The sequence below is a fragment of the Drosophila sechellia genome, chromosome 3L, assembly GCF_004382195.2.
Source record: "Drosophila sechellia strain sech25 chromosome 3L, ASM438219v1, whole genome shotgun sequence".
Lineage (NCBI taxonomy): Eukaryota > Metazoa > Arthropoda > Insecta > Diptera > Drosophilidae > Drosophila > Drosophila sechellia.
This window is the reverse complement of record NC_045951.1, coordinates 9,152,530-9,166,704: the sequence shown is the minus strand read 5'-3', so window position 1 is coordinate 9,166,704 and position 14,175 is coordinate 9,152,530. Positions and strand designations below refer to the sequence as shown.

At 45.2% G+C, this 14,175-nt stretch overlaps 8 protein-coding genes and 1 pseudogene across 8 annotated transcripts; 3 read left to right on the top strand and 6 right to left on the bottom strand.

Annotated features, from left to right (window-relative positions):
* Positions 1–327: 327 nt before the first annotated feature.
* LOC6605018 (heat shock protein 27) lies at positions 328–1,521 on the bottom strand. Its single transcript, XM_002029825.2, has one exon. It carries the CDS (start codon positions 1,387–1,389, stop codon positions 748–750), a length of 642 nt encoding a protein of 213 aa, XP_002029861.1. The 5' UTR covers positions 1,390–1,521; the 3' UTR covers positions 328–747.
* Positions 1,522–2,757: 1,236 nt separating this feature from the next.
* Positions 2,758–3,630, bottom strand: LOC6605017 (heat shock protein 23). Its single transcript, XM_002029824.2, has one exon. It carries the CDS (start codon positions 3,510–3,512, stop codon positions 2,961–2,963), a length of 552 nt encoding a protein of 183 aa, XP_002029860.1. The 5' UTR covers positions 3,513–3,630; the 3' UTR covers positions 2,758–2,960.
* Positions 3,631–4,385: 755 nt separating this feature from the next.
* LOC116800978 lies at positions 4,386–5,153 on the bottom strand (annotated as a pseudogene).
* Positions 5,154–5,590: 437 nt separating this feature from the next.
* LOC6605016 (heat shock protein 67B1) lies at positions 5,591–7,369 on the top strand. Its single transcript, XM_002029823.2, has one exon. It carries the CDS (start codon positions 5,959–5,961, stop codon positions 7,285–7,287), a length of 1,329 nt encoding a protein of 442 aa, XP_002029859.2. The 5' UTR covers positions 5,591–5,958; the 3' UTR covers positions 7,288–7,369.
* Positions 7,370–8,020: 651 nt separating this feature from the next.
* LOC6605015 (heat shock protein 26) lies at positions 8,021–8,999 on the top strand. Its single transcript, XM_002029822.2, has one exon. It carries the CDS (start codon positions 8,211–8,213, stop codon positions 8,844–8,846), a length of 636 nt encoding a protein of 211 aa, XP_002029858.1. The 5' UTR covers positions 8,021–8,210; the 3' UTR covers positions 8,847–8,999.
* Positions 9,000–9,088: 89 nt separating this feature from the next.
* On the bottom strand, positions 9,089–9,963 carry LOC6605014 (heat shock protein 27). The gene has a single exon (XM_002029821.2). The coding sequence runs from the start codon at positions 9,899–9,901 to the stop codon at positions 9,299–9,301; it is 603 nt and encodes a 200-aa protein (XP_002029857.1). The 5' UTR covers positions 9,902–9,963; the 3' UTR covers positions 9,089–9,298.
* Positions 9,964–10,408: 445 nt separating this feature from the next.
* LOC6605013 (heat shock protein 22) lies at positions 10,409–11,364 on the bottom strand. Its single transcript, XM_002029820.2, has one exon. It carries the CDS (start codon positions 11,123–11,125, stop codon positions 10,604–10,606), a length of 522 nt encoding a protein of 173 aa, XP_002029856.1. The 5' UTR covers positions 11,126–11,364; the 3' UTR covers positions 10,409–10,603.
* Positions 11,365–11,861: 497 nt separating this feature from the next.
* On the bottom strand, positions 11,862–12,624 carry LOC6605012 (rhodanese domain-containing protein CG4456). The gene is made up of 3 exons (XM_002029819.2): positions 12,249–12,624; positions 12,026–12,185; positions 11,862–11,966 (listed from the first exon to the last, which is right to left on the bottom strand). The coding sequence occupies exons 1-3, from the start codon at positions 12,451–12,453 to the stop codon at positions 11,912–11,914; spliced, it is 420 nt and encodes a 139-aa protein (XP_002029855.2). The 5' UTR covers positions 12,454–12,624; the 3' UTR covers positions 11,862–11,911.
* A 217-nt stretch (positions 12,625–12,841) lies between these two features.
* LOC6605011 (heat shock protein 67B3) lies at positions 12,842–13,831 on the top strand. Its single transcript, XM_002029818.2, has one exon. It carries the CDS (start codon positions 13,026–13,028, stop codon positions 13,623–13,625), a length of 600 nt encoding a protein of 199 aa, XP_002029854.1. The 5' UTR covers positions 12,842–13,025; the 3' UTR covers positions 13,626–13,831.
* Positions 13,832–14,175: the final 344 nt, after the last annotated feature.

Here is a 14,175-nt window from a genome sequence, read left to right as displayed (position 1 = left end):
CGGAATATAACATTTGTCATAATGTAATTGAAAAACAAAAATCATTCCCCATTTCCATGCTCATATTTCTGAATTGGCAAAACCATTACAAATCATCATTAAAAGTAACAATCGTCGGCAAAGGTTAATCAATTGGCTGTCCATTTAATTTTCCACAAGTCCAATTCAAGGACAACGACAACAGAAGTACATAAAACCCCTTGGAAGTGAACGACACCCAACAAAAGCCGGTTTACCTGAAATGCAAATACATGTGCAGATTCAATATAAAGAAGCGAAAAAGGGGAGAAAAACCAACAAAAACTCGACAGCTGACTTCTTTTCGTATTTTGTATTTATTGTATTCGTTTATTCACAAATGAAATGCAAAATTCTCCCGAGTGTTGCGCCTGTTCTTGTTACAAAAAGTATAAACTCAAAGGGAGCAATGAATCCTCCAATTGTTTAGCCTAATCATACACACTAAAATGTTTTTTTTTTTATGCATTATGATAAATGGAGTTTAAAATCACTTAGTCTAGGATGTGATGATGATGATGTGTGTGAATGTAATACATTGGGTGTGTTGTGGTGTGTCCTTTTTAGTCTTGCTCTCTCCGAGCAGCGCGGCAACACTCCCGTTTCTTCTTTTAAATTCTTCTCTCTCTCGTGCTTCGCCAGCGAATCTCGTCGACTTCTTCCTCTTCCCGACTTCTTCTTCCTCTCCTCGTCTACTTCCTCTTCTCGTCTTCTTCCTCCTTTCGTCCCTTACTTGCTAGTCTCCATTTTCTCGCCGCTGCCATTTTCGGCTTTTCCATCGCCAGCCTCGGGTGCCGGTGCCTTGACGCTCAAATGGGCAGGCCCCGTTTGCTGGATCTGGACAATGCGCTCCGACTTGGCCTGCTCCTTGCTGGGTGGCGGCGGGGCCTTGAGGGTCAGCACACCGTCGGATGAGACGGTGGACACTACATCGTTGGGGTCAAAGCCCTTGGGCAGGGTATACTTGCGCACAAAGTGACGCTGGATCATTCCATGGCCGTCCTCGCGCTCCTCGTGCTTGCCCTCTACCACCACGGTGTTGTCCACCACCTTGACGGTCAGCTCTTTGGGCTTGAACTGCGACACATCCATGCATACCTGGAAGCCATCTTTGCCCACGGCGGGCAGCAGAGAGTTTGGACCTCCCGACGCGCGACGTGACACTTGATTGTGGTGGCCATGGCTCCTCTCGTACGGCGAATAACGACGACGACCCAGTCCGAGGGTGTTGGGCAGCATCAGGCGACGCGGATGGAACAGATCGTGGGCATGGACGCCAAAACCGAAGTCATCCTCCAGAAAATGTCCCCAGTCGGAGCGGTAGTCATGATCCAGCTCCCGGGCCAAGTGCAGCAGTGGTACAATTGACATTTTTGATTTTTTCTCTTTATTCACAAATCCTGTCTAGACAAAGGAAATTTTTTTGCTTTTTCGTTTTTTTTTTTTTTTTTTTGAGCGAAGTTTCCTTCAACGTTTGCCTTCAATTTTTCAGTTTAGACTGTGCTCGGGCGACGTTGACGCCGGCCTTTTATACTGACGCTGGGCTCACACACACTAGTGCATGGCAACCAGGGACGGAGCTTTAATAAAATGATGGGGGGTTGCCATCTTCGTTAGGTTTTTCCTCCAGAGAAGGTTTTTCCTATGATCCCTTAATGCAAATATAATAATTTTTAGATATAGGGAAGCAATTGTTAGCCTACCAAACTTAAAACTTAACCGACCTTTAAAAGCCCCTTGAATACGCCACGTAATTCAATAAACAGTTTTCTCTCGCATCTTCTGGCTCTTTCTAACACAGCCGGCTTTTCATAGAGAGAGCGAGAAAGAACCAGAAACTTCTTGACATTTCTTTTCTGGGAGTTTCTCTTTGCGAATAAAAAGCATAAAGAACAGTTAAAATGCAGTACATATGTATGAGTGTACATGTACGTACATATATATGCAGAATATTTAAAGCATTTTCTTCTCCGTATCGCGTTTTTTAAACGCTGTCTTTTCAGAGTGCATCGGAGCTTGTATTTTCATTGGACAAGTGCATTGAACCCTCGTCTCGCTTCGTGCTGCTCCTCATGTTTGCCGTTCTTTTGTTTGCTGCAAACATTTTTGCAGTTGCCTTCTCCACTGCTTCGCGAAGTGGGAAACGGGGCAATTGAAATTTTTGCAAATCATTTGCTGTCTGTTGCAAGTTTCGATTATTATCTGTATATGAACATATGTATGTACATGTGTATATAGAATCTTTTTGTTCTTGGTTTGCCAGTTAACCGAAAATCTTACTACATATGTAACTTATGTATTTCCATACCTACATATTCACGTATTTGTATATGTACGTAATTATTTGCAGTAACATACAAAAATGAAGTTCAATTTATACATGTACATACCATATATGTATGTACGTACACCTCTCGTAGAGATGGCAGAAGTTCATTAAAAAGAAGGGAGAGAAAACGGATGTATATTTTTATGTATGTATGTACATGATGTACTTATGCATGTCTTTACGTAAGTATTTAACCTTGACTAAAGTTTCTTACATTCAAGAAGTTTTCATAGCTTCATGACGAGGTAATGTAGAAAGTCAGTTATGTACATTAACAACAATTAAATCAAAATGTAAGTTTACGTGACACACCAATACAATATACAATGCCGACAGTAACTTTTAGAAAAGTCAATCAATTCCCAAAGTAATAGTAACCCATAACCAACCAGAAAAACAGACGAAACATATTTATAAGTTTAGTTGTTATTTATTTTTATGGGTAATATTAATTCAGCCAATTTAGTAATACATATTCCAAACTAAGATTAAAGCAGGACACCCTTAATGGCTATTGTTTATGGGTGAAGTGTCCTTGGATAACTACAGCTTATAAAACAGATGTATGACTTTGATAATGGTTAAATGCAGGGCATCCCTCGGAACGAGTCCTCTACTTATCGTTGCCGTTGTCCTGCTCCACCGCCTCCTTGGGATTCTCCTTCACATTGAGATGGGCGGGTCCCACCTGCTGGATCTGGACGATGCGCTCGTTGCCCTTATCCTCGATTGCCGGTGGCTTGGGCACCTTGATGGTCAGGACACCATCGGAGGACAAGGTGGAGGCCACCTTATCAGCCTCATAGCCGGGTGGCAGAGCATAGCGGCGCACAAAGTGACGAGTGATGAAGCCATGGTCATCTTCGCGCTCCTCATGGTTGCCCTCCACCAGGACGGAGTTGTCCTGCACCTTGACCACCAGTTCGCTGGGCTTGAAGTGCGACACATCCATGCAGACCTGGAAGCCATCCTTTCCGATTTTCGACACGGCTCCCGACGAGGCGCCCACCTGTTTCTCCAACTGGCGCTGCTGCTGCTCCATCGGTCCAACCAGGGCCAAGTAGGGATTCCTCTGGCGCTGGCAGTAGTAGGGCTCATAGAAGGGCACCATCGACATGCGGCCCAAATCGTCGGCAAGGCTCAACAACAGTGGAATATTTGCCATTTTTTCAATTGCTTCAAGATGATTCTCCTTCAAAGTATAAATTTCTTTTGTTGATAGGTTACTTTCGCTTTAGCTGTTATCGCTTTGGCTTTTTGAATTCAACTGACGCCGGCTGCGCGAAAGTGCCGGTTATTTATACAACCGCTCGCTGTCGTAGTGTGCGTGCGCCCGACGGCACTGTGTGTGTGCGCGTCGTGTCTGTGTGCAATGGGGCACAAACATCGACATCGAGAAGGGACACGAAACTTCTCGGGCTGAAAATATCGCAGAGTTCTCGAATTTGCCGCAATTACGCATTATCTGCCATTGAAAGTGAGAGTATCGCTATGGAAAATGAGCAATCTGCCAGGGGAGTGGGAATGAAAAGGCCTGGCGGAGTGATAAGTCGCATCAGCACCGGCAAATATTATGTGTATGTACGTATGTATGTACATACATAGCAGATAGGAAGGTTGGAGTACATTCAACGAAGGATGGAGAAAATTCTCGAAACTTCGAGACTACAGAACAGTTCTTCTTTTTATGGCCTGGCGTTTAAGCTATTAACTTTAATTAATTCACGAGAATGGGGATCTGTAGTGGGAAAATCTAATTAAAATACATAAGTGGTTAATGGCGGATATTTAAGAACCCATGGGATGTGAGCCTATTATTACTCCAATCAGTAAGAAAATGTAAAATTGATACGATTTAGATCAATGAAGGATTTGAATGATGTAAAACTTACATATTTGAATAAAATAAAATGCAACTGTTTAGAATTTCAAAGGGCGATAGATGTAAACATAAATCATTTGTACATTTCCATATACAAAACAAATTCCATAATAAATACATAACTTTAAGTAGTAGTCTAGTATTTATTATATTTGATCAAATTTGCTCTTAAGACAACTATGTACATAAGTATGTATGTAGGATTTAGCTGCACATTTGCTTAGTACAACTTGGTAAATATTCAGCTTATGTATGTACATATTGTTTAGAATTACTTCGTAATAACAAAATCAAATTACAATTTGTTTACAATTTGTTGAATTGAATAACCATATAATAAATGGGCATTGCTATAGAACTCAATCCCTGGTTGTTATATCATTCGAGTTTTTATTTATGGCCCCATTTTCTTGTCGCCACTCCTCCTCTACTGGAGTAGAGTACTCTTGTCCAGGGTTTGGACAATCAAACGCCAACGCAGTGGAAGTTGTCTTTTCAAAAAAGTGGCCACATAATGTGCGAGCATGCTCGTCCGCCGGATTTCTTCCCCTTGGTTAGGTAAATGGGAGCAAGTACCAAGTACATGGGGAATGTATCATATGTACAAGAGGGCATCTCGTACGCAGCAATCTCTGAAGGTTTTTGCTCTCTTCCGACTGCAGTTGGCATATACACCACATGAGTACAAACATATATAATATGTGTGTCCATATCCCGCAGCTGAGTTCGGGGGCCCACTAAATTTTTAGCAAAGTCTCCACTGTCTGGCACCCGTCTGGATGTTGTTAGTGTTGTTGTTTTTGCATTTTGGAGCTTTTCAACCGGTTGCCATCGCCTGCACTTGGCTATGTAACCATATACGAATCCAGCATATCATCATCATCTGTGTGGCAGGGTACATACAAATGTATATGGCGATACCATATGTATGAGTTGCCCCAGACGCTGTCACTGCGCATGTTTACGCGACGCCGGCTTGCCAATCCTCCAGCTCGGGCAACAGCGGATTTGTAGCTTCCAGGCGGCCCAGCCAGCCAGCTGTTGTTGTAGTTGTTTATCGCCGGCGACTCGAATCCGCATCGGCAACCGGCACGAGACTCAGACTCTCAGCTGTTCGCTCAATGCCGGCAGTGGGAATTCAGCTGCAACACGACCACTTTACATATACCCCGTCTATATGGATATTTGTATATATAAGTATATATATCGCCGGCACAAGGAAGATGGCATCTCTGGGGGGATTTTCGTGCATATATGCTTCGATTTCAAGCCGGTTTCGCCTCTTTTACTTATCTTTTCCATTTGGTTTAGCAACGTTGCAGTTTGGTTTGTCTGGTTTCTCGCCGGTTACGAGTACGAGCACTTTCTTTGTTCTCTGGCTATCTGTGGCAGAGGAAAAGTATCTCTTATTTCGGTGTATATAGCTGAAAATGGCATAGTACATGGCTTGACTGACTGTTTTAATGGGTAGCCCTTCCCCTTGGCGAGTACTCTGGAGGAGTTGCATAGTTTTTCGCCTGGGAGCTGGCCTGGAAGCCGACTGGAAGTGACCAGGTTTTCCATTCAGCGCTGCACAGCCGCTTAAAAGCGTCGACATTCAGCCATAAGGGCTCAAACGCAGTCCAGTTGGAGGCCAGAACGGATCGCCGCCGGTTCCCAGACGAAACTAATCCCCGCAAGACCTAAAAAAAAAAAAGATATATCTTAGCCAGATAGGAAGAAAGTGAAAATGTCGCTGATACCGTTCATATTAGATTTGGCCGAGGAGCTGCACGATTTCAATCGCAGCCTGGCAATGGATATAGATGATTCGGCCGGATTTGGGTTGTATCCGCTGGAGGCCACCTCACAGTTGCCACAACTGAGTCGTGGGTTGGGGCGTGGGAATGCGATGATGTGGGTGCCCATCAAGGGTCAGTCGGCGGCATCGCAGCATCGTCATCATCCGTACAATCGTGTGGCCGGAGCCAAGACCGCTTGTTGCAATAAGTCGCTGGTGGAGCTGGAAAAGGAACTGGGCGATAAGGGCACGTCCGGGGCAAGTGGCAGCGCCAGTGGCCAACCGGCGGCCAGTAAATCCGCCTACTCCGTGGTGAATAGGAACGGCTTCCAGGTGAGCATGAATGTGAAGCAGTTCGCCGCCAACGAACTAACCGTCAAGACCATCGATAACTGCATCGTGGTCGAGGGTCAGCACGACGAGAAGGAGGATGGCCACGGGGTGATCTCGCGCCACTTCATCCGCAAGTACATCCTGCCCAAGGGCTATGATCCCAACGAGGTGCATTCGACCATCTCCTCGGACGGGATTCTGACGGTGAAGGCGCCGCCACCACTTCCAGTCGTCAAAGGCAGCCTGGAACGACAGGAGCGCATCGTGGACATCCAGCAGATATCGCAGCAGCAGAAGGATAAGGATGCGCAGCCGCCAAAGCCGGCAGAGGTAGAACAGCAGGCGGCAGCTAGTGCCACCACTTCCACTTCAAATCCGACTGCACCCACACCCACTCCTTCGCTCTCGCTCACTCTCGCCGAGAGCAACGGCAATGGTCAGGAAGAGACAGAGATGGAAGTGCCGGCTGTTTCGCCCTCCATTTCCAATGAGGCTGCTGCTGCTGTTGCAGTGGAAGCCCCTTCCACAGAAGGAACCACTTCCAGTGCCAACAATGGCGTTGCAGAACCAGAACCAGAGTCCATGGAAGTGGCGGTGGCCAAAAACCAAGAGACTGCCAATGTGGATGAACCCACACCCAATCCCGTTATAAGCATCGAAAATGAGCAAAAGGCAGAGGATGCAAATGCCAACGAAGTGCCCGTTGCCTCGAATAACGGGAATGGAACAGTCGCAGCACCCGAGGATGTGGAAATGCCGCTGGCCAAGAAACCGGAAATCTCCGCGGAAGACAGCAAAGAGGAGCAGGCGGAGGTGGATAAAGTAGAGAAAGTGGAGGAGAAGGGCGGCGAGGAACTGGCAGCCGTGGATGCGGCCATTCTACTGGCCAAAAACCAAGGCGAAAACGGAGCCGCTGCAGCCAAAACCGAGGAACTGGCCAAGTGAAGACTGAACTAAAAAAAAGAACATAAATAGTAATTAAGAACAAATAATAATCTGCACGGGTAGGCGTGCGTTTTATTCCATACGTGTTTCTTGTGTTTTCTTTTCTTGCATTTCACACAAAAAAAAAATGAAGCGAGAAAGCTGACGGGAAAAGCACTCAATTACTAAAAGTGGGAGATTGCGGGCGTAATATGTATGTATGATTTCCTAAAAACATATGTGACAACAACTACAAGTATTCCAGTAAAACTTAAATACAGAAACACGAAATAATGTACTTAATAAAGAGGAAAACCAGAATAAAAAAAAAACTGACGTTTTGTTTGCCGTTAGCCGGCTGTTTCTTTTGCGCTCTTTCTAGAAAATTGCAACAACTCTCTAAAAACTTCGGCTCTCTCACGCATACAGGCGCACTGCCTCTATTTTTGCGCGTAAGACAACAACTACATTTTACAATTTTCCGAAACTGACGGCATTTATTGGGTAAGGTTAGTAAGTTTTATTTTTTGTATTTAGAGCAGCATTTAATTTATACTTTTATAAAAGAAATTTCTAGCTTGATCCCTCGTTTATCAAACGATACAAATCTATATTCATCATTTTTTCTCTCTGTGCACGTTCTCTCTCTTCTGGTCTCTCTCTTCTGGTCTCTCTCTCTCTTTTCTTTTTCTGTCACTTTCCGGACTCTTCTAGAAAAGCTCCAGCGGGTATAAAAGCAGCGTCGCTTGGCGAACAGAGCACAGATCGAATTCAAAAATCGAGCAGTGAACAAGTAGGAGCAACTTTGCGCTAAAGCAAAATTTCAAAAGAGAAAAAAAAGGATTAAAAACCTTTGCTTACAAGTCAAACAAGTTCATTCAACTTAACCAAAGAAAAAATATTTTATTCTCGCAAAAGGAGCATAACCTAAAGAAAAAGGAAAAATGTCGCTATCTACTCTGCTTTCGCTTGTGGACGAACTCCAGGCGCCCCGCAGCCCCATCTACGAGCTGGGACTGGGGTTGCATCCGCATTCCCGCTACGTGCTGCCACTTGGCACTCAGCAGCGCCGTTCCATCAACGGATGCCCTTGCGCATCGCCGGTATGCCCATCTTCGCCCGCCGGCCAGGTTTTGGCTCTACGTGGCGAGATGGCCAACAGCAACGACATCCACTGGCCGGCAACCGCCCATGTGGGCAAGGATGGATTCCAGGTGTGCATGGACGTCGCCCAGTTCAAGCCGAGTGAGCTCAATGTGAAGGTGGTGGACGACTCCATTTTGGTCGAGGGCAAGCATGAGGAACGCCAGGACGACCATGGTCACATCATGCGCCACTTTGTGCGCCGCTACAAGGTTCCCGAGGGCTACAAGGCGGAGCAAGTGGTCTCGCAGCTGTCGTCGGATGGCGTGCTCACCGTCAGCATTCCCAAGCCGCAGGCCATCGAGGACAAGTCCAAGGAGCGCATCATTCAAATCCAGCAAGTGGGACCTGCTCACCTCAACGTTAAGTCGAACGATAGCGAGGTGAAGGGCAAGGACGGCAAGGAGAACGGAGCACCCAATGGCAAGGACAAGTAAAGGAGCCACCGAGAAAGTCATCCATCATCACCCATCATCATTCCCCTACTTAATTGTTCCTAATTTATTGCATTGCATTTGTAATGAGCTAAAGACTAGAATACTCATAATAATTTAATAAATCTTTTGTTCACCTGGTGTGGAAAATTAAAATTGTGACTTTTGTATTTGATTTGGAAATATCGATTTGAAGATTTGATTTGGGCGCGAGAAGATGAAGACCCCATTCGTAAGCGCCAGTGTTTCTACCAAATATTTATTGCGCATTTAATATATCATCTACGGGTACAATTTGTATTTTATTTATGTTTGAATCCAATTTAAATGTTCGGCTGCAATTGCTTGCTGTCCGAAAATAGTTCACCTTGAGTAAGGCGCATTTGATGGGTGGGACTTGGGTTTGGTAAACACACATCCACTGCTTGCCTTCCTGATTTTTGACAAATGGTCCACTATTTCCAGGGCAAGGCAAGCTTTCCGGTTTCATGAACGCGGACCAATCTCTCTCCGGGCGTGTAGTACTTGGCTGGCGGCGGTGGTGGAGCCTTGATGGTGAGGATGCCATCGCTGGATATGTCCGAGATCACCTCATTGGCATTGTATCCGCGGGGCAGAAGGTACTTCCGCACAAAGTGCCGCTCCACGAGGCCATTGGAGCCCTCGTCGCGACGATTGTGATTTCCCTGGACGATGACATAGTCGTCATTGGTTTTGACCACAATGTCGTGCGGATGAAATTGTCGCACATCGATGTCAATCCGAAAGCCCTTCTCATCCACATGGACACGCTCTCCGGAATAGTAGTTGTCCCACCTCATTGGATGCGCCCACTCATACGGCGTCGATTGGATCAACTGGTTGCGCACTCGACGCGACACCAGCTCATCCAGAGGTCGGAGTAGGTCACTTCTGCTGGTGTGAGCAGATGGCCACCAGAGACGCGAATCGTCCCACAGATACGGATATAGTTGAAAATCATACGGCGGATGGTAGAGCGGACGGGGTCGATCCAATTCGCGCGACAAATCGCGATATGTGGTAGGCACCAGAGACATTTCTCGCCGGGATTAGGGCAGCGATTCGCTTACGTTCGAGTCCGAAAATCTTATAAAATTTGTCGCCGCCGCCGTCAGCTCTTTTATAGATGGCCGACTGGCCTCGCCGGATGCGGATTGCGGATGGCGGATGGCGGATGGCGGAGACGATAGATGAGTCATCCGGACGAGGCGCATCGGATGGGATCGAAACGAATCGGATCGGATCGGCCAAGTGCAGCGGTGAAGGCGAGGCCAACGAGGTGCACACGACAATCTAACGGCCAGTTGGACCCGCGTCAAGTGGCTACGTCACCAGAATCATCGAAGGAAGCGGAAAAAGATGCTACATGACCAAGGTGTCAGACGAATGCAAACAAAATGGAAAGTATCTTTGGGGCTTATTAATTGTATCTCCATCTAAGGCAATGGTATCATTAGATCTTATTATATTATATATATAATTTATAGTAATCTATAATACCATCCATATTTTAGCAACATCTTTTAATGAAAAATGAAAGTAAATATTTTGATAATAGTCTTTTCAAATATTTATTTTCTTCTACATAAAAATATTGGGCTTGCAGGCAACCGATTCACAATTGTTTTTTAAAATTAACTTGTTAATTTAACAAGAACTTAAATTTGATAGGTTTCGGAATATCTAAACATAGGAGTTCACTAGCATTTGAGCGGTTTTAGTATAATCTCGACTTATTTCTACTGACTGGCTTTGTTGTTTGGCTCCTCGGCGGACTTCTTAGCTGGCTCGCCAGTCTGCTCGATGGTCACCTCACGCTCCTTGAGTGTCTCCTGCACGCCTGGAGGATTGGGCACACTGATGGTCAGGACGCCGTCGCTGCTCAGCGTCGAGGTCACCTTGTCCGCCTCGTATCCTTCCGGCAGGACGAAGCGGCGAAGGAAGTGCCTGGAGCTATAGCCACCTTGTTCGGCCTCCTGCTGCTCCGATTTGCCCTCCACCAAGACAACGCTCTCGTCCAGCACCTTGACCTTTAGCTCGCTGTAGTCCTTGACGTCCAGGGTAAGCTTGTAGCCATCCTTGTTGACGGTGGCCGGCGGAGCGAACTCCTGCTCCTGCCAGCGGGCAATCTGCTGCCAGTTCCTCGGTAGCGCCACACTCCAAATGGGCGGCTCGTGGAAGAAGGCGTGGAAGGGCGAGGAGAGGCGTGGCATCCGGGCCATCTCCTCCGCCATGCGCCAAAACATCGGTAAGGAACGCATTATAGTTGATAGGATAACTTGGTTTTGTGAACGTTTACGACTTCTTATGCAAATTCGATTATTTTGATGAAATTCCGTCTAACTGTTATCTTTGAAATGCTTCTTAGCTGTTTTAAATTATATAGTTTTCCTTTATGTCTGTAGTTTCAATCCTATGAAATTTTCTTTTTAGCTGGTGAAATTTTAGTTTAGTTGACTTTTTTCGAGTTGTTCGCAGTTGGTTTGGTTTTTTTGAACTGAGAGCGCGCTGTCCAACCGGTGGCTATTTATACTCTTGGCAGAGAGGAAATACATATAATCTAGAAAATGCCGGCACTCTCTCGAATTTTCTTCGCCCTTTGCTGATGCAATTTTCCGCTTTGCCTGAAATCGGGCAATGGCATTTAGTTAGGGGTTGTTCACTGTTTTTTAGCGAACTCCGTGGAAGTTTCTGGGGCTCTCTGGGTGTCCAAATATTACTTTATTTACCTTTTATTTTAGCACTTAGCGAAGTTCTCTCTTGCTGTGGCGCCGTGGGGAAGGTCAGTTTTCATACGCAGAGAGACAGATTGAGAGAGGTCCCATAGAGAGTGGGAGAGACAAAGTTTTGTGGGAGTGCACAGCTTTCTGAGTGCAGGTGCATGTGTATGTGTACTGATAAGCTTGCCATGGGCGTAGTCAAAAACTTGAGATATATGAAAAATGGGTAGATTCTTAACTATATTATAGTATAATTAAAGTTTTCTGTTTTTTTCAGTTATTATTATTAAAATCTTCATTTATTCAGAAATATAGCGACGTTTATCGTCAAAGTCCCTCCTTTTGAGCCCATTCATTCCAGGAGCCTTTGTAGATCACAACACTGAAATGAGCAAGTATCCGATATAAGCTATTGCAAATAAAAGAATATTTAAAACTCACTTGCTGTATCCCTGACTTTTGGCAATTTTCTCTGCTTCCAAGACTCGATTTCCCGACCGGCAGGTGAATATGATTCGCGACTCCTTCTCCGGCTTCGATCTTCCGTATATGTTCTTGAAAGCAGATCCATCCAGATTTAGAGCCTTGTCCAGTTCATCCACTAAGTAAAATATAAATATAACCCTTAGTAATAAAGAAAATATTAGGAAAAGTAGTTTATTACAGGGTATATTAATGCTGGCTGGAATAAAGCCCGTCTGCTGGAGCTCTTCCTTCCGCCGAACGTCGATAAGATACACATCCGGATGGTTGGGCACATCCTTAACCTGTTCGTACGTGGCCATTGTGGTTAGGGGACGGAGCACGAATTTCAACCGGTTCGCCAGCTGAATAACAACTGACTTGCCAGCTGGGCGCATAAGATCCATTTATGAGCTTCGAGATTAAAGATTCGGGTATGTACATATGTGCGTACTTGCTTAACGCATTTTGATTATTGCGGTGTCGTCTTGTTTGTCCAGCTAACACTGGAGATTGCGTCTCTCATCCGTATTCGATTTCACTTTGAATTTTAAATTAAAATCTTATGGTATGATCTCCCATACAGAGCTTGCTATCTGCACAAACTTTATACATACATACCTTATAGCGGATCACATTTTAAAGTTTGCGCACATCTCCGTAAGCTTGGCCCCCAGAAGGTTTCCAGATGTCTGTCTCCCCAGAATCAGCGAAACAACGAGCTGCTGCTCTAGAAAAGCTCTGTGGCAGTGGTCAAAGCTCTTCGGGCTCTATAAAAGGGAGCAGCTAAACCGTTAAACTCCACATTTGAGTCGGAAAAGTCAAGGTGAATTGTGCGCCAAACTGCAGCTGAGATTGTGAATTCCACCACCCGCTGGCAAATCAACCCCTTGGATACTTTCTGAAAGGAAAACAGGTCGTCGGTTCAACGAACCTCCTTCCGCCAGATACACAAAGAAGCAAAGGCAAGAAAAGTAAAATGCCAGATATTCCCTTTGTCTTGAATTTGGACTCCCCGGACTCCATGTACTACGGCCACGATATGTTTCCGAATCGCATGTACAGGCGATTGCATTCGCGACAGCATCATGATCTTGATTTGCACACCCTGGGTCTGATTGCCCGGATGGGTGCACATGCCCATCACCTGGTGGCCAATAAAAGGAACGGAGAGCTGGCTGCCTTGGGTCGTGGTGGAGCCTCAAATAAGCAGGGCAATTTCGAGGTCCATCTGGATGTGGGACTCTTTCAGCCAGGTGAACTGACCGTCAAACTGGTCAACGAGTGCATCGTGGTCGAGGGAAAACACGAGGAGCGCGAGGACGATCACGGACATGTATCCCGGCATTTTGTTCGCCGCTATCCGCTGCCCAAGGAGTTCGATTCGGATGCCATTGTTTCCACTTTGTCGGAGGATGGAGTTCTTAATATCACAGTTCCACCACTAGTTTCCAAGGAGGAGCTCAAGGAGCGCATTATACCCATTAAGCATGTGGGTCCATCGGATCTCTTCCAGAATGGAAACGGTCATAAGGAGGCCGCTCCGGCAGCTTCCGCTTCAGAGCTAGAAACCAAGTGAAGGGCCCCTCCTAAAGATTGCAGCCTAAGCAGCCAAGTGATTTCCCAAGACTCTCGTTTATCGTTGCACTAAAAAAAGTCAAGAAAATATCGCACAAATCGTATTATATTTATTAATTTATTATTAGCTACATTTTAAACAGTCCAATCAAATTTTAAGACTAATCGAAATCCAGTATTAATAAAGGAATATGAATGTCTCAGTAATCAAACGTGTTTTATTAATATTTAAGAACTTAATTCATATCACAAAGCACGAAATCCAATTCCTCGTACAATATTAACTTTCCTTTGTTCGATTAGACAGGTATTAAAAGCTGTGCATATTTAAATTAGGTCCCCGGATGTCAATCCTACTTAAAAAAACTTTGGTTAGCCTTTTCCAAGGTGAAATTGAGTGAACTTTTGAACTTTGAAATAAAAGCCCGCCAAAAGTCTAGTTATCGATAGCTTTTAATCACCTTCTCAAAAAGAACTATCGAAGTAACAGTTTTTAACAAGTGTTAAGTCGGCGATACATTAAATAAAAGAAAGTAACATCTAATTACACA